The sequence below is a fragment of the Schistocerca serialis genome, chromosome 12 (assembly GCF_023864345.2).
Source record: "Schistocerca serialis cubense isolate TAMUIC-IGC-003099 chromosome 12, iqSchSeri2.2, whole genome shotgun sequence".
Lineage (NCBI taxonomy): Eukaryota > Metazoa > Arthropoda > Insecta > Orthoptera > Acrididae > Schistocerca > Schistocerca serialis.
Genome location: NC_064649.1, coordinates 105,681,464 through 105,704,004, shown reverse-complemented (window position 1 = coordinate 105,704,004; position 22,541 = coordinate 105,681,464). Strand labels below are relative to the sequence as shown.

At 41.5% G+C, this 22,541-nt stretch overlaps 1 protein-coding gene across 1 annotated transcript in view; it reads right to left on the bottom strand.

The window, feature by feature from the left end:
- Positions 1 to 1,271: 1,271 nt before the first annotated feature.
- LOC126428141 (uncharacterized) overlaps positions 1,272 to 22,541 on the bottom strand; it is a 128,923-nt gene continuing 107,653 nt past the window's right edge. Inside the window, exons 7-8 of the mRNA XM_050090048.1 lie at positions 13,034 to 13,258; positions 1,272 to 3,302 (exon numbers count right to left, since the gene is read on the bottom strand). Coding sequence (XP_049946005.1) covers positions 3,155 to 3,302; positions 13,034 to 13,258 — 373 coding nt within the window. The 3' untranslated portion in view covers positions 1,272 to 3,154. The remainder of the gene's footprint in view (positions 3,303 to 13,033; positions 13,259 to 22,541) is intronic.

Sequence of the window (22,541 nt, the reverse complement as noted above, 5' to 3'; positions counted from 1 at the left end):
ATCTACTGGCTCGCCTCAGCCCCAGGTGTTACCGACGCTGCCTTCCATTTTGCCCCATGGCGACGCACCACCGCCGCCTGTTCTCCCGCCGGCGACGCCCGCAGTGGACGCGGCGCTGCAACCGCCGGGCGCCTCCCTAGGTCACGCGCCGCCGATCGCTTCCTGTGACCAGTTGTCCTCCGACATGGAACTCTTGCCCGCTCCGGACCATATGTCGTCTTCGCCCGTCGGGTGCCCCGGCCCGATGGAGGTCGACCCTTCAGCCCCTACTGTCTCTCATACACCGCATGTTGGCGTGCACCCTGAAGCAGGTTTTCAGGTGTTTCCTAGCTCCTCTCGGTCCGAATGGCAGGGCGCGGGTGGCACAGCCTTGCCTGTTGTTAGGCTCCCCACCCCATCGCATACGTCAACATGGGGTCCTCCCCACGGCGGGCGGAAGCCTTATGCCACAACCGTCCGCCGATTTGCGGGGGAGGAATGTGGTGTCACCACCAGACACCGCACGTGCTACGTGGTAGCCTTTAAATCGGCCGCGGTCCGTTAGTATACGTCGGACCCGCGTGTCGCAGACCGAGCGCCGCCACACGGCAGGTCTAGAGAGACTTCCTAGCACTCGCCCCAGTTGTACAGCCGACTTTGCTAGCGATGGTTCACTGACAAATTACACTCTCATTTGCCGAGACGATAGTTAGCATAGCCTTCAGCTACGTCATTTGCTACGACCTAGCAAGGCGCCATTACCAGTTACTATTGATGCTGTAAAACATGTACCATCAAGAGCAATGTTCACCAATTATGTATTAAAGCTAAGTATTCCAGAAACTACGTACGTTTTTTGCTAGTCTCAATTCCTTGTCCTGTTCCAGACCTCACACCAGCCTGCGTGAGCTTCAACGCATGCCTTTCGGCTTCCTTATAATGGGTTGGCTGTCTTGCCAATCCACAACATTGTTTGTGTAACATAAGAGAAAGGACGCTACTCAGTGTCCCACCCAGAAATTTCCATTATTTTTAAGTTACTTATAATTTTAGTTAAATTATGAATTTATAAGGTGTAAGTACTTCAACCAATAACATTCACTTCTATCAATCATATAACTGTGACAGCTTGCACATATTATGCCAATACTAATTAAATTGCCAACTTCAAGATCACTTGGCAGTTAATTTAAATTACTGCAAAAAGAACATTTCATTTTACTAAACTTGCATATAATGAAGAGAAAAGTGAATAAATAATGAAGAATAAAATGGTTATTAAAATTTATTTGTCAGAAAGTTTTAAATTAATTTAAAAAACCATCATATACATGCTAATTATGTAAATGGTATTTAATAATTTCTACTCCATTAGTGTTGTCATTTTAGCACTTCCATTATCATTACAATAGGAATTCAAACCACTTTATTGTAAGTGATTTAACTTCATTCTAGACATTACCAAAATTATGAAGGGTGTCTGTAAAATATAGTTCCCATTTTTTTTTCATAGTGTAAAACATGTTTATTTCATGGATGCTACATTTTTGGTAAGTTCAGACTTTAACCTATTTTCCTACATAGTCGCCACTGAGGTCAATGCATTTCTGCATGTGGTGTACAAGCTTTTGAATGCCCAATTCAAAAAAATCTGCCACCAAGCCACGCAGTTACCTGAGAACCGCTTCTTCCAGCTCTTCTCTGTCGCTGAAATGTGTTCCACCCAGGTGTTTCTTCGTGTCAGGAAAGAGATGGTATTCGCTTGAGGCTAAGTCCGGACTGTAGGATGGGTGTTTGACAATACCCCATCCAAATTTTGAAATTAGCTCATTGGTGGCTTTAGCGGTGTGCGGCCGAGCATTATCCTGATGCAAACGCAACCCCTTGGACAATATACCCCTCCTCTTGTTTTGAATTGCACGGCGCAATTTTTGCTGCGTCTCACAGTACCCAGCAGTGTTGATTGTTGTGCCGGCGGGCAAGAACTTGCATAACAGTACCCCCTTCCTCTCCCAAAACATTGCTGCCATCACTTTGCGTTCGTTTGAATTTTCGCGATCTCAACAACTCTGGGTGCTTCCATTGTTTGGACTGTTCTTTGGTTTCGGGTGTGTGGTAGTGCACCCAAGTCTTGTCTCCAGTGACGATGGAGTCGAGGTATTCCTCGCCACGAGTTCCGTGATCTTGAAGAAGTTCTTGGGCCGCTTCAACGCATTGACGTTTGTGGTCTTCAGTCAACATTCTTGGCACTCACCTCGCACAAACCTTAGCATACCCTATATGCACCATCAAAATCTTGTCAATAGAGGTTTTGCTGACATCAGGATCATTTCGGAGAGCTCACGAATCATCACTCTTGGATCTGAGAGCACTGCTGCCTCCACTTTGGGGACTGTTTAGTCAGAAACAGATGGCCATCTGGAATGCTCCTCATCATGGATGTCAGTATGCCCATTCTTGAACTCTCTGCACCATTTGCGCACAAATTGTATGCACATACACTTGTCTCCATAGATTTCGCATAGCTGGGAATGGATTTCTACTGGCACCCAATGTTTTTTGCAGACAGGAAACGGATCACCGAGTGCAGCTCACACCTGGCAGGCGAAGCGAGGGGAGATCCATCACGTACGGCTGCCAAGCCGAGACTGAGCTCCGCAGGCAGCTCGCTATGGAGGCGATTTGGAGTGGGGGAACCGAGGTACACTACAGAATCGTAGGATCCACCGTAACAGCACTTTTCAGGACTGTAGTGTCACGGGAACCTTATTTTACGGACAACCCTCATATTACAAATTACCTTGCTTCAAAACAGTTTTTGCCTATTTTAACATGATACTACAGCACATCCAGTTAAGCTACAATGTCATAAAAATTTGTGACTATTTTGGGTCTGACAGCAATTATCTGTCCACTACAACACACACTACTGTAACAACAGTAGAAGAGTATTAATTTTTACTCGGTTACATAGTTACAGCTGAGATGCAATCAGTATTTAGAGTTAGAGGTCCTTATAAATACCATACCACTTTTATACATCCTCTAGAATAATAGATACACTGCTTTCATCCTAAATACCCTTATCACTCTTACTGCTACAATCACCATTACTGTTTTAGTCGCTGTCGAACCACGATCGATCTGCATTGCTAGGCCTTCTGTTGTCTTCCTCTTACAGTTCCGTGTCACTCTCGCAATACGCAGCCTCTAAAGCTGGTTGCTCAGCTTCAATGCTGCCACAGATTTGAAGATCAGGCATACGCTCAGCGAGGCCATCTGTGGCTTTAGGGTCACCGACACATCCTGGGATTTTCAACTCCCTGTGATGAAAATGGAAACACTTCTATTACTGTGAACATCCGAGTGAGGTGCCTATACACTGAGGTGAAAAAGTCATGGGATACCTGCTAATACCATGTCTCACCACCTTTCACCCAGGGTTGTGCTGCAACTTAATGTGGTATGGACTCAACAAATCATTAGAAGTCAACTGCAGAAATAGTGAGACATTCTGCCTCTACAGCCATCCGTAATTGCAAAAGTGTTGCCAGTGCAGGATTTTGTACACGAACCTAGCTCTTCATTACGTCCAAGATATATTCAATGGGATTCGTGTCGGGTGATCTGGATGGTCAAATAATTCACTCACACTGTCCAGAATGTTCTTCAATCGCGAACAACTGTGGACCAATGACATGGTGCACTGTCACCCATAAAAATTCCACGGTGGTTCGGGAACACGAAGGCTACGAATAGTTGCAAATGGCTTCCATGCAGCCAAACATAACCATTTCCAGTCCATTCTACGTAAACACAGTCCGTACCATTACGGAGCCACTACCAGCTTGCACAGTTTCCTGTTGACAACCTGAGTCCACGGCTTCTTGGTGTCTGCATAGCACCTGAATCCTGCCATAAGCTCTTAACAACTGAATTTGGGACTCGTCTGACCAGGCCATAGTTTTACAGTCATCAGGTGGCTGTAGTATTGCATACACAAGGTATAAAAGAGCAGTGCTTTGGCCCAGTTGAGAAGCTGTAGGCGATGACGTGCTGTTAACAAAGACATTCGTGCCTCTCATCTGCTACCGTAGCCCACTAACGACAAATCTTGTCGCACTGCCCTAACGGATACATTCGTCTTACATGCTACACTGATTTGTAGGGTTATTTCACGCAGTGTCGCTTATCTGTTAGCACTGACAATTCTGTGTATGCCACTGCTCTCGGTCATTGAGTGAAAGACATGAGCCACTGCAATGTCCGTGGTGAGAAGTAATGCCTAAAATTTGTTTTTCTCTGCACGCTCTTAACACTGTGGGTATCTGAACATTTATATCTTAACAATTTCCGAACTTCAGTGTCCCACTCGTGTAGCTCCAACTACCATTCAACATTAAGTCTTAATTCCCGTATTGCAGCCATAATTGTGTTGGAAACTTTTTCGCGTAAATCACCTGAGTTCAAATGATAGCAATGCTCTTTTATACCTCGTGTATGCGATACTACAGCCACCTGTACATGTGCATATCATTATCCCATGACTTTTGTTGTCTCAGTGTATGCTGTGAAGGTCTGTACAATAGTATTGCTGAAATTTTTTTGTGTTCATGAAGGTTGATATTCACTCTTGAAAAGGATGATAAAAGAATCCAAATGAAGGTGACAAGAAAGTGGGAAACTGAAAGAAGGAACAGGGTATAAGAAGAAGGGGAGTAAACAAGGAAAGGTGGGTGTAAGCAAGGGGAGGGGATAATGGTTGCAGAAAATGCAAGTGTAATACCAGAAACTAGAATTTTTGAAAGACTCTTGTACTGTGCAAAGTATCAATGCTGATATTACTGGTGAAGAGATTGTGGTCAGAAAGGACAGGAATCAAAGATGTGACACAACGTTAGTCCTCACTTCATTCACTCATCTGATATTTGGGAAGAGGATACCTATAGCACAAGTTGTGAAGTTACTATTTAAGCCTAGCATGTGCTCAGTAGAAAGCTGTAACAATTGAACTTTGATCTAAACTACAGTTAATGGTGGCCATTTATTTTGACAGAGAGCTTATTATCGGCCACACCTATGTAATAGCCTGTGCAGAAGCTACACTAGTACAGGATGTGACTGCTTTCACAGGTGGCCTTTGCTGTGACAGAGTGGGATGTGTGTGTTGCACGACTGGAATGAAACAAGTGGTACAGCTCCACTCAATATAACGGCCACTCCTAATGTCAGTGTTGTTTTCTTCCCTTTCTGTTCTCTTTTCCATATGCTATACACACACTCTCCCTCACGAATAATGGACCTTGCCGTCGATGGGGAGGCTTGCGAGCCTCAGCGATACACATAGCCGTACCGTACGTGCAACCACAATAGAGGGCGTATCTGTTGAAGAGGCCAGACAAATCTGTGGTTCCTGTAGAGAGGCATCAGCCTTTTCAGTAGTTGCAGGGGCAACAGTCTGGATGATTGACTGATCTGGCCTTGTAACATCAACCAAAATGGCCTTGCTGTGCTAGTACTGTGAATGGCTGAAAGCAAGGGTAAACTACAGCCGTAATTTTTTCCTGAGGGTATGCAGCATTATTGTATGGTTAAATGATGATGGCATCCTCTTGGGTAAAATATTCAAGAGCTAAAATAGTCCTCCATTCGGATCTCCAGGCAGATAGTATTCAGGAGAACATCATTATCAAGAGGAACAAAACTGGCATTCTACGGATTGGAGAGTGGAATGTCAGATCCATTAATCGGGCAGGCAGATTAGAAAATTTAAGAGGGGAAATGGATAGGTTAACGTTAGGCACAGTGGGAATTAGTGAAGTTCACTGGCAAGAGGAACAAGACTTCTAGTCTGGTGAATACAGGGCTATAAATACAAAATCAAATATGGGGAATGTGGGAGTAGGTTTAATAATGAATAAAAAAATAGGAGTGCGAGTAAGCTACTATGAACACCATAGCAAAAGCATTATTGTAGCCACGATAGACACGAAGCCCATGCCTACCACACCAGTACAAGTTTATATGCCAAATAGCTCTCTAGATGATGCAGAGACAAAAGGAATGTATAATGTGACAAAAGAAATTATTCAGATAGTTAAGGGAGACGAAAATTTAATAGTCATGAGTGACTGGAATTAGATTGTTCGATAGCAGGAAAAGGGAGGCAAGGAAAAGAAGTAGGTGAATATGGAGTGGGGGTAAGGAATGAAAGAGGAAACTGCCTGGTAGAATTTGGCGCAGAGCGTAACTTAACTATAATTAACATTTGGTTTAAGAATCATGAAAGAAGGATGTATATGTAGAATAGGCCTGGAGACACTGCAAGGTTTCAGATAGATTATATAATGGTATGACAGAGATGAAATAGTGAAGGCAGCACAGGATCAAGTTTGTAAAAAGATAAGAACTGTTACAAATCCTTGGGTAACACAAGAGATATTGAATTTAATTGATGAAAGGAGAAAATATAAAAATGCAGTAAATGGAGCAGCAAAAAGGAATACAAACATCTCAAAAATGAGATCAACAGGAAGTGCAAAATGGCTAAGTAGGGATGGCTAGAGGACAAATGTAAGGATGTAGATGCATATATAACTGGGGGTAAGATAGATACTGCCTGCAGGAAAATTAGAGAGACCTTTGGAGAAAAGAGAACCGCTTGTATGAATATCAAGAACTCGGATGGAAGACCCATCCTAAGCAAAGGAGGGAATGCAGAAAGGTGGAAGGAATATATAGAGGGTCTAACAAGGGTGATGTACTTGAGGGCAGTATTATTGAAACGGAAGAGGATGTAGATGATGATGAAATGGGATATATGATAATGTGTAAAGAGTTTTACAGAGCACTGAAAGACCTAAGCTGAAACAAAGCCCCGGGAGTAGACAACATTCCATTAGAACTACTGATAGTCTTGGGAGTGCCAGCCTTGACAAAACTCTACCATCTTTTGAGAAAGATGTATGTGACAGGCGAAATACTCTCAGACTTTAAGAAGAATATAATAATTCCAAGCCCAAAGAAAGCAGGTATTGACAGATGAGAAAATTATCGAACTATCAGTTTAATAAGTCACGGCTGCAAAATACCAATACAAATTTTTTACAAACGAATGTAAAAATTGGTAGAAGCTGATCTCAGTGAAGATCAGTTTTGGATTACGTAGAAATGTTGGAACATGGGGGCAATATTAACCCTATGACTTATCTTAGAAGATAGGTTAAGGAAAGGCAAACCTACATTGCTAGCATTTGTAGACTTAGAGAGTGTTCCAGTCAACATTGTCAAAAAAATTTTCTTTCAAATTCTGAAGGAGGCAGGGGTAAAATACAGGAAGCAAAATGCTATTTACAATTACAGCAGTTACAAGAATTGAGGAGCGTGAGAGGGAAGCTGTGGTTGGGAAGGGAGCGAGACAGGGTTGTAACCTGTCCCCAAAATTATTCAATATGTACACTGAGCAAGCAGTAAAGGAAACAAAAGAAAAATTTGGAGTAGGAATTAAAATCCATGGAGAAGAAATAAAAACTTTGAGGTTTGCCAGTGACATTGTAATTCTGTCAGAGACAGCAAAGGACGAGGAAGAGCAGTTGAATGGAATGGACAGTGTCTTGAAAGGAGGATATAAGATGAACAACAACAAAAGCAAAATGAGGAAAATGGAATGTAGTTGAATTAAATCAGGTGATGTTGAGGGAATTAGATTAGGAAATGAGACATGAAGTAGTAGATGAGTTTTGCTATTTGGGGAGCAAAATAACGGATGATGGTCAAAGTAGGGAGGATATAAAACGTAGACTGGCTACAGCACGGAAAGCATATCTGAAAAAGAGAAATCTGTTAACATGGAGTATAAATTTAAGTGTCATGAAGTCTTTTCTGAAGATTTGTATGGAGTGTAGCCATGTATGGAAGCCAAACAAGGATGATAAATAGTTTACACAAGAAGAGAATAGAAGCTTTTGAAATGTGGCACTATAGAAGGATGCTGAAGATTACCGTATTTACTCGAGTCTAAGCCGCACCTGAAAAATGAGACTCAAAATTCAAGGGGAGAGAAAAGTTTTAGGCCGCACCTCCAAATCGAAACAAAGTTGGTCCATTGTAATATGAGACACAATTTAGGTCGAATGAATGACGATACAGCTACAGTAGTTTGGTTGGAGTCATAAACTTAGCAGTTAAGCTTTACCAGGTAGCCATTGCTATGCGTCAGGCACTCCGTCCGTATTTATATGGGTACCCTTCTTTTTCATGTGCTTCATCTGGTTTGAATTGATTGCATATTTTTCTTTGATCTGATAAGTGCCGTTCTCTTTGTTATAGGTGTTTACGTCACTCTAAGCTGAAAATGCATTACTGTATTCTGTCATACACTGTATGTCGCGGCATGGCTTCCTTTTGTGTGCGCTACCGCCGCTTACAATAAAAAAAAGAAGAAGAGAGGAATTGTCTCATAAATGAAACAACGGCAAGAGACTGCTATTTATTGTTACTTACACTGCTGCTTTCTTTGATAATGATCAACAAGAACCAAATAATAGACTGTATGTGATAGAAGATGTTCTGAAAGAGAATTTAGCGAAAAATTTTCTCCGCTTGGAAATCTTTGCAGCCGCCTCTTTAGTACATTACATTCTGCACAGAAATTAGAGTCATCTTAGATTTAAAAATCTAGTCAATTGCCGTGCTTCATTTCTGACTGTATCACTGTTAGGCATAAGAATAATACGAATATAAACATTACATGATATGTATATTCTTCTGCGTTTGCTGTTGTCTCACTCTAGTTTCGTAGTTTATTAGGCAGACAGAATTTAAATGAGAAAGCAGCAAACACGAAACAATACATGGCAAAATGTTTATATTCATATTATTCTTATGGTGAAGAAAATGTTGCATGTGATTCACAATTAATAAAAGTTCCTATTAGCAACCATCTCTTCTCACAGGTAGGAAAAAATTCAGAACGTAGAGTTGGCCATAATGACAAACATCCCAAACAGTCTTGTCAGTCCGATTTTCGTAGTACATTGGAATGCTGCTACATTCGAAGATGAACAATATGGAATTTGTATTTACTTCGTTGGATAATGTATGAAAATGCAGTGGTTAAAACTCAGGGCGGAGAAAAAAGCTCGTCTTCCACCTTTTTTTTTTTAATTTATTTACTGACGCAGAGGTTTTGGCGGCAGTATTTATCTTTGTGCCTGCAAAGCATGCCTGTGTAGCGCTACATATATTCGACGGCAGAAGTTAGTTGTGGCGGCACCTAACAACATTTTTCAGAACTTCCGCTTGCTTTGCACTCGATTCTAACCCGCAGGCAGTTGTTTGGATTACAAAACCCGGGAAAAAAGTGCAGCTTAGATTCGAGTAAATACGGAACCTAGATGGGGAGGTCATGTAACTAATGAGGAAGTACCAAATAGAATTGGGCAGAAGAGGAATTTGTGGCACAACTTGACTAGAAGAAAGGATCAGTTGGTAGAACATGTTCTGAGGCATCAAGGCATCACCAATTTAGTACTGGAAGGCAGTGTGGATGGTAAAAATCATAGAGGGAGACCAAGAGATGAATACACGAAGCAGATCCAGAAGGATGTAGGTTTCAGTTGGTACTGGCCGATGAAGATGCTTGCACAGGGTAGAGTAGCATGGAGAGCGGCATCAAACCTGTCTCTGGACTGAAGACGACCACCACCACCACCACCACCACCACCACCACCACCACAACAACAACAACAACAACAAAACACATACTATGTAGATATGAAATATCGAAATTCTTACTGGAACTGTGTTCTTCAAAACATTAGTCAGTGCTGCTGATATCAACATTATAAATATAATTCAAGATTTACAACTAGTGGAAACCATGTGCTATTGAAAAATTCACCCTGGAAAAATTCACCCTGCTCATAATTGTCCATTTTATGATGCACCTACCTTACCTGTAAGTTCTCATTCTTCTCTGCCTGATGAAGATGATATCCTTTTTTAAATCTGTGTACTTCAGAAGTTATCTTTGTTCAAAATTGATATTGCAAGTGTTCAAAGCTTGAAATAACATCCTTTCAGAAATCCAGTATCGTAGTACTATAGTCCTAAATTTTCCATTTCCAAAAACAGATAATTTTACTAAAACAGGGTGTATCTGCGGCCAAGAAAAAAAATTCCCAGATTTTTCTCACATTTCTCAGTTAAAAAAGCGCTTTTTCCCCACGTGAAATTACACGTCTTCCATGATAACTGTCAGTATACTTTCCCTTGGAGCTTTAAAAATATCTATCCTTCGAATAGTAAAGGTTTTATACACCAGTGTAGAACTTCTCGACACTTCAGCAAACGAAAAAACTCGACAGAAAAAAAAAAAAAGGGTTGAATATGACTTGTATGATTGAAGCACAGTTATTCAGAAGTAGGGTCAGCCAAAATATAATTGTTGTTTGCAAGTTAAAATATAAGGGGCATTCAAACAAAACCTGGTCATCAGTGTAAAGTAACAGTAACAATTTTATTAACTCAAAAATGTAGTTATACACACTACACATACTTAAAAACAGTTGTCAAAACTGTTGGCACATTTATCCAATTGCAACACTAGCCGGTCGATTCCACCCTGGAAGAAGCTAGTAGGCTGCTGTCGGATCCAGACCTGGACCCAGTCACACACTTCGTCATCCGTTGCGAATCCGTATCTGCGAGCAGCTTGTTTTAGAGGTCCAAACACATGAAAGTCACACGGTTAAATGTCGGTGGACGTTCCAGAATTTCCCATCGAAACTGTTGCAATGTCGTCTTCACCGCATTGGCTGTGTGGGAGCAGGAATTATCATTCAAGAGGATAACACCATTGGACAACATGCCTCGGCTTTTCGACTTGACGGCTCGCCTAACGTTCTGTAAAATGGCTTGATAATGCTGGGCATTGGTGGTGGTACCCCATTCTAGGAACTCGGCAAGCAGTGGGCCCTTGTGCTCAAAAAAAGAGGGCATCATGACCTTACCAGAACTGGTGTGCATGGTCTTTGATTTCTTTGAAGGTGGTGAAGTCCCATGTTTCCACTGCTTGCTTTGAGGCTTGCTTTCCGGTTCAAAATGGTGACACCACGTTTCGTCACCTGTGGCAATATGCGACAGAAAGCCGTACTGCTCCTCACAATAATGTTTCAGATGACTCAAAGACAGCACCATTCGAGTATTGTGCTGTTTGGTGGTCAGTTAGTTGGGAACTCACTGCGCACAGATTTTCGAGTTTGAGTGTTGATGCACTATGGTGTGGGCGGTACCCATGCTAATATCCAGTAAACGATGGATCTCGTCCACGGTGATTCTGTAAAAGACTAAAGCACACATTTCTGAAACCATTCCCTGCGAGATGACACAATGAGCCTGTCCAGGATGAGCATCGTCTTCCAGAGACCCGTGCCCCTGAAGGAATCATTTGCGGCATTCCACAACACTTGAACGACTCAGACTCTACTTACCGTATGCAGCCTCAATCCGTCAATACATTTCACAGCTTGCAACTCCCTCGACCGCCAAAAATGTAATCACTCCTTGTTGTTCCTGCTTGCATGTTCGGTAGTGGACGATAACTTGTGTGACCACCGTCTCTTCGGTGCGAAACCACACTGGTGCTATGCGACATCAAACAGTGCGTACTCATCAGTCTCTCTACCAATAGATGGTGCCACAATACCCGCAGTTACGTGGTGCCACCTTACATGTATGGCAAAGGTAGACACACTGACCAAGTTTCATTTGAATGAACCTCATATTAGTGTATTGCTGTTTTTGTTTGATGGTAAACTTACATTTGAGGTACTCCTGGGATGCCAAGCAGTGACACAGGGTCGTCTTACAATATATCCTTATATTGTTGTACTGTGTGTCCTCAGTCTGCAATGCTATGTGTTGTGCCTTGGAGGCCCCCTGGAGAAGCTCTTCGCCATGTACTTCTCATCAATTGAAATAGATATTAAAGATTCCATGTCAACTGTTCTGTTAGTTCACATTTAATTTTGAGTTTGCTTCGAAAATATGTCTTAGTTGTCAAATGAATGTTCCAATGTTTTGTGATTTAATGCACGTAGTCATTCACCAATACACGGAAATTCTATTAGTAGTTCAGAAACCATCGTAAAAAGAACTTTTGAGGCTCTTGAAGGGTGGTTGTTTGACCAACACCAGGGCCCAAAAGCAAGAAGTTGCATTTCGTTGGCACGAATCCTCACAACTTGTTGAAAATCAGTCACTCGCCCACTCATGCACTCACCCACCCACTCACCCACTCACTCACTCACTCACTCATGCGCTCTCAGTACTGTAATTCCTTCGATCAACAAAATACACTAGGACAGGAAGGGATACTGCAGTCAGCAAATCACTCTCCGAGATCCTGTTGCTTTCCTACCATCACTTCTCATTCAAATAGCTCCTTAATCTCTCAAAGCCATGTGCTTTACATGCCCGCACTTCCACTGACAAACTCCCTGAAACTACTGAGAATCAAATGCAGGCCCTTAGTACAACTCGCTACGGTTGCTGATGGATGTGGTTATTCTCGCATAAATTTTCTGTTTTGGGCTGTGTCAACTGAGATTGAGGTCTCGGAGTGATCTACCTTTAAAGCTGAGAACATTTCATCCAGTTCTGCTGCCGTGAAAAGCCAATAGAACACACAACTTTCCTTAATACAGACATTTGCATTGTTGCTCAGATATGATATGCGAGTTGTGTTGGCAGCCACTGAAACGAAGCCAGTTTTTGCTGCAGTGAGATGATTTTACAGAATTACAATCACCGACTTTCTCCTCCAAATGTTGAAATAGTTTGTAGAGTCCCACCTAGATATTACAGAGAAATGACCATCATGATACAATAAGAGAAGTAAGAGCTCTTGAGAAAAGATTCAGGTTCTCATTTTCCCCATATGCTATTTGAAAGTAGAACAGTAAGGAACCCCTGAAAGTGGTTCTGTAAACTGTCTGCCCACCACTGAAGTGTGAACTGCAGCGTAATCATATAGACATCAATCTTTTCTTACCTGAGACTGATCAGCTTTCCTGGAAACTGGTCAAATGGCACTCCAGTAACACGGGAATAATCTAATCTCAGGCAGCGCACACCAGACAATTCAAGGATACCGTTCAGACCTGGTTGCAGCTTTGTAAAATCCATCTTTTCCATTCGCAATGTGTGAAGTCGTGGTAGGGCAGTGAGGTGAGGGAAAAAGGCTCCAGTGAGACCTCTGCAACAAGACACGTCCAGCCTGGAACAAACCGCAAATGTGCTATCATTTACCTGAGAACAAGCTGGCAGACAGAAATGTAATGGGTGTTACTTCCAGCGGCCATCTCTGAAACACACCATCTTAAACATAAATCAAAAAATTATGAAAATGTTCAAGAAAAAGTATCACAAAATTAAACTCCAATCTAACATAGATGAGTGGAAGTGACACACTTACCTACAAAGTGACACTGCAGTGACAAGCGGAAAGTTGCAAAAACAATACTTTACACATCCAGAGATTCTTCTAATGGATAGCTCTGAAGTGAGGGAGACAAATGTGTTTTAAACTGAAGCATGTAAGGTATGCTATTCCTGTAAATATTCTATCATGTTTCTTGATTCTATAACATAACTGGGCAGGCAAGCAATCTACTCTCCAAGTGGTGACAGGAAAAAACTATTCAAAGTTAACCTCTCAAATGTGCAAAATTTCTGAAACAGTAGCCCCTTCTGCTGGCTGAAGGGTGACAAAGAGAAGGAAGAGGGATGAAGAGGAAGGACTGCCAACGTTTAGGAAACGGGGAGAATTACAGAGATGTTGCCCCGAGCCCCAGCTCAATGGGGATTTATTGGATGGGATGAGAAGCAAAGACTGATTGTTTGAAATTGCACCAGATGAGTTCTGAAAACGTGAGAGATTAAACATTGAAGGTAGATTAATAAAGCAAGAACTTACTGTCAAAACGTCATACAAGAGTTAATAAGAGCAGAAACATACATGATAGAGGTGATGAGGGGGAAGGGGGGGGGGGGGGGGAAGAGAGATAGAAAATTGAAGAGGTGTGAAGAAAGAATAGCCACTAAGAAGTAGTGCTGAGACTAAAGAAATTGATGTAAATTAAGACCAGCTGGGTGGCGAGAAACAAGAAAGTGTTGTAATGACAGTTCTCACCAGTGGAGTTCTGAGGGGGGTGGGAGAGAGGAGGGGAGAAGGGAGAATCCAGACGGCACGTGTAGTGAAACAGGCACCAAAGTCATGACTGTCATGTTGTAGAGCACGCTCTGCAACAGGATATTGTGTGTTGCCAGTATAAACCCTCTGTCTGACCACTCATTCCAAATGATAACTTTGTGGTAGTCATATCAATATAGAAGACGAAACAGTGTTTACGTGACAGCTGTTACATGACATGTCATTTGGTGGTGGTTAGTGTTTAACGTCCCGTCGACAACGAGGTCATTAGAGACAGAGTGCAAACTCGGGTTAGGGAAGGATTGGGAAGGAAATTGGCTGTGCCCTTTCAAAGGAACCATCCCGGCATTTGCCTGAAATGATGTAGGGAAATCACGGAAAACCTAAATCAGGATGGCCGGAGACGGGATTGAACCGTCGTCCTCCCGAATGCGAGTCGAGTGTGCTAACCACTGCGCCACCTCGTTCGGTGACATGTCGTTTCACAGGTTTCCTTTCATAGCATATGTCTTGCCAGTTACAGGGCTGGTATAGGTGGTGGTAGGAGGGTGCATGCAGCTACTCTTACAAAGAGGACAGTCACAGGGGTAAGAACCACAGTGTAGGGAAATGGGTGCAGAAGGAGCATAAGGTCTGACAAGGATACCTTGGAGATAGGGGGGAGTCATACCCCTGTCGATGTAATGGCTGCATACATTCAAGACTAAAATAGTACTGAGTGACTCAAATTGTTTCTTACAGTGATCAATATCACAAAATGTGGCTCGGGATGCAGAATATTACCATGTAAAATTTAATTGGGAGAATGAATTTAGAGCTTCCAAGAATTTCAATATGTCAGCCTCGCCATCAGTCCATATGACAAAAACCTCATCAAAATATCTAAACCAAACCAGGGGCTGAAGGCTTATGGATCTCAGAGAACACCCCTCCAAGTGACCCATGAAAAGGTTGGTATAGGAAGGTGCTATTCTGGTTTCCATGGCTGTGCACCTGATATCTTTGTCTGTCTGTCCCTCAAAGGTTGTTTGCATAGAGGAAGGTTGCAACATCCTCGTGTATGTGATCTATCTGTTACTGAACATTATCTCAACCAGCACCCATCAGATTCCAAACCTATGACATCCCTTCTGCTCATCTTAATCAACTTTTACACTTATTAGTAACAACTTCACCTTTGAGGGACAGACATACAAACAGATCAGGTGCACAGCCATGGAAACCAGGATAGCTCCTTCCTATGCCAACCTTTTTATGGGTCACTTGGAGAGGTATTTTCTAGGATCCATAAGCCTTCAGCCCCTGGTTTGGTTTCAGTATTTTGTAAATTTCACGTGGTCCTATTCTGCATACCATGCCACTTTCCTTGATGCTGATGTGATAGATCTTATTTTGGTTTAGTTGTAAAGTATATGACATTGAATAAGTACTGGAACACAATTCAGGGCAAAGATGCAATACAAACACACCTGAACCAAAAAGAGAGATGTAAAAAAAGGAATGATAAACATGTATCTATATTCTAATCTTTCCTCAAGCACATATCAAATTTTTCACCCTTATACTATCTGTCTTCTTCCTGTCCTTGATTCTGGATGGATGTATTGCGTATATGTGAGGTAACTCAAAAACATCATCAGGAAATGGAGGCAATTTCTTTCCTTTCTAAATTTCTCATCCTCCAAATTAAACTTGGATACACCACAACCTGTGATCTTCAGATATAATAGTGACATTATTTATTATTGTATTATACTGCATTATTTATCACAAGAGATGGATAGTGTATCCTTTTCTTCAAGAAAGAAGGGGTAAACTTCACTGAGTTGCAAGGAGAGTTAATATGTCAATCCATTTAAACTGTTTCAGTGGTAATCATAGCGAGAGACTGTGGAGGTGCATACTTAAAGATGCGTGAATTGATGCTGGTGAAAGCATTCACCAGCCACACACCTCGAAATAATCTACATTATTCGCACCTCCTTATGGTGCCAGTACTTGAACACCAGTATACTGGTGACCGTAAAAAGGACAATGCCAAGTATAGATAATTGAAGTAATTAAAATATATAAAACATGTTGTAAAATTATTCCATTGTATTAATTTTTTGTTTTGTTTGTGAGATGAAGCAAATAACACTGCCAAGAGAAAAAGATAAAGGATCACAAAAGAAGGAAATCCATGGATGGACAATAAAATTTGCATGGAAACTACGAGGATGGATGGAACACATTGAGAAGGTAGGAAAATTCTAACTTATAGCTTGCTAGGCTGTACTTTGTAGCACCTCACTCTTATCTAATAAAAGTAGTACCTCTCCTCTCCAACTCTAAAAACTGGAGCAGGTAAGTAAAATAGTGTATTTATTAAAAATAATTTTTCAGCTGATAATTCTGAGTATATGTAAGTACAACAAGAAGTTGGAAGAAATGTTCACAACGTGTCACAGGATACCTCAAAAAAATTTCTCAGAGTAATTAAGAAAGGGATATTCATTTTAAAACTGTGCAATTAATATATCATGAGGACAGAAATGGATACAACAGATAAAACTACTGTTGCCATTTCAGTAATTAATGTAAAAGCTCAAAATGCCGCTGCAGCCAACACACCGACAAATTATAGTGAACGTAAACATGTCAGTGAGTTAGACGACAACTGTGAGTATTATTGAAGCTCAACTATGATTGAGGATAGTAATTTAGTGATTAACAACATAATTTTACTTACGGTAGACAAAATAAATTCACAAATATCACCAGGATCCATTTTTTCACTTGAGGTTAGTAAAAGGCGCAGCAGTGCAGATTCCAGTAGATCTAAAATTTCCGAATTGGGTGAAATGGATCCAAATGTAATCAGATACGACTCGGTAGGTGTTCAGAATGATACCCCAACATTGATATGACTTATGTGAGGGATGACAGAAACTCACAATGATTTTAGGAATGAACATACAAAAAAATTAATGAACAAACATGAAACTTTAATGACCTAACACAAAAAAATTAATAATTTAACACAAAAAGCACACGTTCTTCCAAACAACCAAAACAAACATCTATTGATTTTAGGAATCATGTGGCAAAAGATATGAGGAATTTTCGAATGAACAAATGCAAAAATTTGATGACCTAAATAATACGTTGCACAATGGATTGTCAAAAGATTTAACGTGTAAGTTGTCCAAAATGGGAAAAGAATTAAAAGTGGAGTTATTCACAGATCTGTCTCAGAGAATAGTTACACTAGGTAAAAATGTATTGGTTGTTGACAAGACACAGGAAGAAACGATAGGTAAGCTGAAAAAAGTGAGCAATACACAGATTAAAATGCAGGGTACTCAATAAGAAATTAATAAGGGTATAAAGGAGATGCAAGATCCTATTATCGAGTTGCAAACTACAGGGCATTCCAAAAAGAATATACATATTACAAAGTACTGTTTTGTCCAAACTATTGATCGCTGCACCTCAGCTTGGCTATTGGAGAAATGGATACATAATCTAGTTTATATTAATAGCAACTAGATGTCAGTTGTCTTTTGGTTTGCTTGGTAACCATCATATGTTTAAAATGGCTACTCCACAGCAGAAATCATTTTGTGTTCTCGAGTTTGCAGAGCGCAATTCCGCAATTATAATGCAAAGACGTTTCAGGTTAAGAAACCAATTGATCCTCCAAATGCATGGAACATTTGCAGATAGTATCGACAGTTTCTGGATACAGGATGTATATGTAAAGGAAAGAGTCCTGGCCGCCCTCGTGTTTCCAAAGAAAATGTTGCACGAATTCAAACTGCTTTCCAACGTAGTCCTTCAAAATCAACTCCTCGTGCCAGTTGTGAGTTACAACTGCCTACAACAACATTTTGGTGTGTTTTGTGACATCGGTTGGTTATGAAGCCGTACAAGTTACAGCTGTTACAAGCTCCACGTCGTGATGACAAATGTAAACGTGTGGCATTTTGTAACGAGATTTTTGATGCTATTCACAATGATAACACTTTTGCACAATGCATCGTGTTCAGTGATGAAGTGACTTTCCATATTAGTGGCCAGGTAAACAAACACAGTGTTTGAATTTGGGGCCTACAGAACCCACATGCAGCCATTGAAAATGTACGAGATTCGCCCAAAGTCAATGTGTTTTGTGCAATATCTAGATCATCTTTTTGCGGCCCATTCTTCTTTGATAGAAACACGATTAATGGTCAGCAGTATCTCACTGTGTTACAAGACTGGTTGTTTCCAAGCAGAAGACAACTTCATTTTTCAACAAGACAGGGTACCCCCTCACTGGAGTACCTAAGTGTGTGAATATCTGAATGAAACTCTACCGAACTGTTGCATTGGTCGTGAAGGAGCTGCTGACTTTGTGTGTCTCAACTGGGCTCCACGGTCACTAGATTTGACACCCTCTGACTACTTCCTGTGGGGTTTCATTAAAGAGAACGTTTATGTACCACCACTTCCACAGAACCTGGAAGAGTTGAAGAACCAGATCCGTACTGCCATAACATCAGTGATGAAGGACATGCTTGCCCACGTATGGGAGGAATTTGGGTACGGATGTGATATTGTTTGTGTCGCTGATGGAGGACATATCTGATGTTGAGAGGTTTGTAAATATGTGTATAAAGTTTATCTAAGAACAAAGATGATGTGACTTACCAAATGAAAGCGCTGGCAGGTCGATAGACACACAAACATCACACAAAATTCAAGCTATCGCAACCAACGGTTGCTTCGTCAGGAAAGAGGGAAGGAGAGGGGAGGGGTTTTAAGGGAGAGGGTAAGGAGTCATTCCAATCCCGGGAGCGGAAAGACTTACCTTAGGGGAGAAAAAGGATGGGTATACACTCGCACACACACATATCCATCCACACATATACAGACACAAGCAGACATATTCAAAGGCAAAGAGTTTGGGCAGAGATGTCAGTCGAGGCGGAAGTGCAGAGGCAAAGATGATGTTGAATGACAGGTGAGGTATGAGTGGCGGCAACTTGAAATTAGCGGAGATTGAGGCCTGGTGGATAACGGGAAGAGAGGATATATTGAAGGGCAAGTTCCCATCTCCGGAGTTCGGATAGGTTGGTGTTAGTGGGAAGTATCCAGATAACCCGGACGGTGTAACACTGTGCCAAGATGTGCTGGCCATGCACCAAGGCATGTTTAGCCACAGGGTGATCCCCATTACCAACAAACACTGTCTTCCAGTGTCCATTCATGCGAATGGACAGTTTGTTGCTGGTCATTCCCACTTAGAATGCGTCACAGTGTAGGCAGGTCAGTTGGTAAAAGTTTCATATTTGTATGTCTTAAAGTTTAATAAATATATGCATTCTAAATACATATATTCTTTTTGAAACACCCTGTATATGTAAAGATTTGCCTCAGGAATTAGAGGAATTGTGTGTAGAATTGATTAATTTAAAACTGATCAGTATGTTTAAAAAAAACTTATAACGGCATAATCTTAATGGAGAGTGTCAAATCAGAATTTTGAAACAAGGATGTAACACCAGCACGGAAGGTAGTGCAACAGCAGAAGACCTGTGTAGAAAGGGATTGAAAAGGTAGTCGAGAAAAAGGGAAAAGGAAAAATGAACTAATTGACAATACTGTATCAGGTTTAAAGGCAGTAAAAGAAAAAAATTGTGGAACAGGTTAGTGGTACTGATACCACAAACAAGTCACTAATCACTTGCATTTAGGTGCAGTCAGGCAGAATAGAGAGCTGCAATCCTTATCCACTATTGACCCCCCATCCTACAGGCACAGAGAAAAGGGAGTATAAAATGACCTTCCAATGTCAATACCAGTGGCACCAGCATATGCAGAGTATACTCGTATGCAGCCGAACAATGTAATGCCAATAGCACTCGGTACGTCCTGCCTGTCTACCCTTCTAGCTGATGAAGGGTTACTAGACAGTAGGAAGTATACTGCCTTTGTATGTGGGGCAGAAGCTATGAATTTTGTTTGCTGCCTTTTGGCTTAAATGTGAGCACAGGTGTCATCATTTCTGCGTTAGACAAAGTTTTAGGTCGAAAACTAGTTATACAGTCACTGTCTACATGGATGACTTGCTAATAGCAAAGCCTACCTGGGAAGAGTATTTGCAGCTTTTAGGACAAGTGCTTTACTTATTCTCAGAATGTGGTGTTACAGCAAATTTAAAGAAGTCTGAAATTCGGACGGAAAAGGTCAAATTTTAGGACACATCATACCACTCCAAGTTTTTTCGCCAGATCTGGGAAAACTAGATGCAATCAGACATTTTCCCTGCCTCAGAACAAAAACAACTCAAAGCTAATCTGGGCTTAGTGTGTCTTTAGACAATTTATTGCTGACCAGCAATGCTTTGTTAAAACTGTAACAGAAGAATAACCCATGGATATGGACCAGACAATGTCAAACTGACTTTGAAAACATAAAAGCAGTTCTACTCAATACAAATACAATTTGCATCACCCAGAGGCGTCACGAGAGTTTTATTTAAGCACTGATGGATCTTTGCTGGTCCTGGGGGGCAAAACTATTCAAATCACCAAGAGAGAGACACAACACACACCCAAGATAATTAGTTTTGCAGGCACAACTCTTACTGAATGTGAGTGATCATATTCAGTAACGAAGCTCAAAGCTGTCTTTATACTGTGGACTTTTAAGAAATTTGAATATTATTTGTGGGGAAAACACACCAAATGCTAGTGTGGCCACCAAGTGCTTTCTTTTCCCTTGACATCCAAATTGCTGCACAGAAGAATAGCCAGATGGTGTCTCGAGGAATTCAGTTTCGATATAGTGTAGATTTAAAAGCTGCTAACACTTTGTCAGGGCTACACCAACAGTTAAATGAATTTTTTGAACTCACCAAACAGAAATCTGTGTCTTACTTTTGCAACACAAAACACTCCATCCCTATCATGTAAAAATATCCAATAGGCTGGAGCAATTGGAAGAATGAATTTGAAGCCATTTTGACTATTTTTCGACCATGGCTGTCTCAAGAGATATGTAAAGGTTTTTAACTATTGCTACCAGTCACAAAATTTGCTAACTAATGTATTATTTATTTATTTATTGTGAGACACGTTTCAAGGGAAATATCATCAGGCATATATGACATTGCAAATACAGGGTGTTTCAAAAATGACTAGTATATTTGAAACGGCAATAAAAACTAAACGAGCAGCGATAGAAATACACCGTTTGTTGCAATATGCTTGGGACAACAGTACATTTTCAGGCAGACAAACTTTCGAAATTACAGTAGTTACAATTTTCAACAACAGATGGCGCTGTGGTCTGGGAAAATCTATAGTACGATATTTTCCACATATCCACCATGCGTAGCAATAATATGGCGTAGTCTCTGAATGAAATTACCCGAAACCTTTGACAACGTGTCTGGCGGAATGGCTTCACATGCAGATGAGATGTACTGCTTCAGCTGTTCAATTGTTTCTGAATTCTGGCGGTACACCTGGTCTTTCAAGTGTCCCCACAGAAAGAAGTCACAGGGGTTCATGTCTGGCGAATAGGGAGGCCAATCCACGCCGCCTCCTGTATGTTTCGGATAGCCCAAAGCAATCACACGATCATAGAAATATTCATTCAGGAAATTAAAGACGTCGGCCGTGCGATGTGGCCGGGCACCATCTTGCATAAACCACGAGGTGTTCGCAGTGTCGTCTAAGGCAGTTTGTACCGCCACAAATTCACGAAGAATGTCCAGATAGCGTGATGCAGTAATCGTTTCGGATCTGAAAAATGGGCCAATGATTCCTTTGGAAGAAATGGCGGCCCAGACCAGTACTTTTTGAGGATGCAGGGACGATGGGACTGCAACATGGGGCTTTTCGGTTCCCCATATGCGCCAGTTCTGTTTATTGACGAAGCCGTCCAGGTAAAAATAAGCTTCGTCAGTAAACCAAATGCTGCCCACATGCATATCGCCGTCATCAATCCTGTGCACTATATCGTTAGCGAATGTCTCTCGTGCAGCAATGGTAGCGGCGCTGAGGGGTTGCCGTGTTTGAATTTTGTATGGATAGAGGTGTAAACTCTGGCGCATGAGAAGATACGTGGACGTTGGCGTCATTTGGACCGCAGCTGCAACACGGCGAACGGAAACCCGAGGCCGCTGTTGGATCACCTGCTGCACTAGCTGCGCGTTGCCCTCTGTGGTTGCCGTACGCAGTCGCCCTACCTTTCCAGCACGTTCATCCGTCACGTTCCCAGTCCGTTGAAATTTTTCAAACAGATCCTTTATTGTATCGCTTTTCGGTCCTTTGGGTACATTAAACCTCCGTTGAAAACTTCGTCTTGTTGCAAC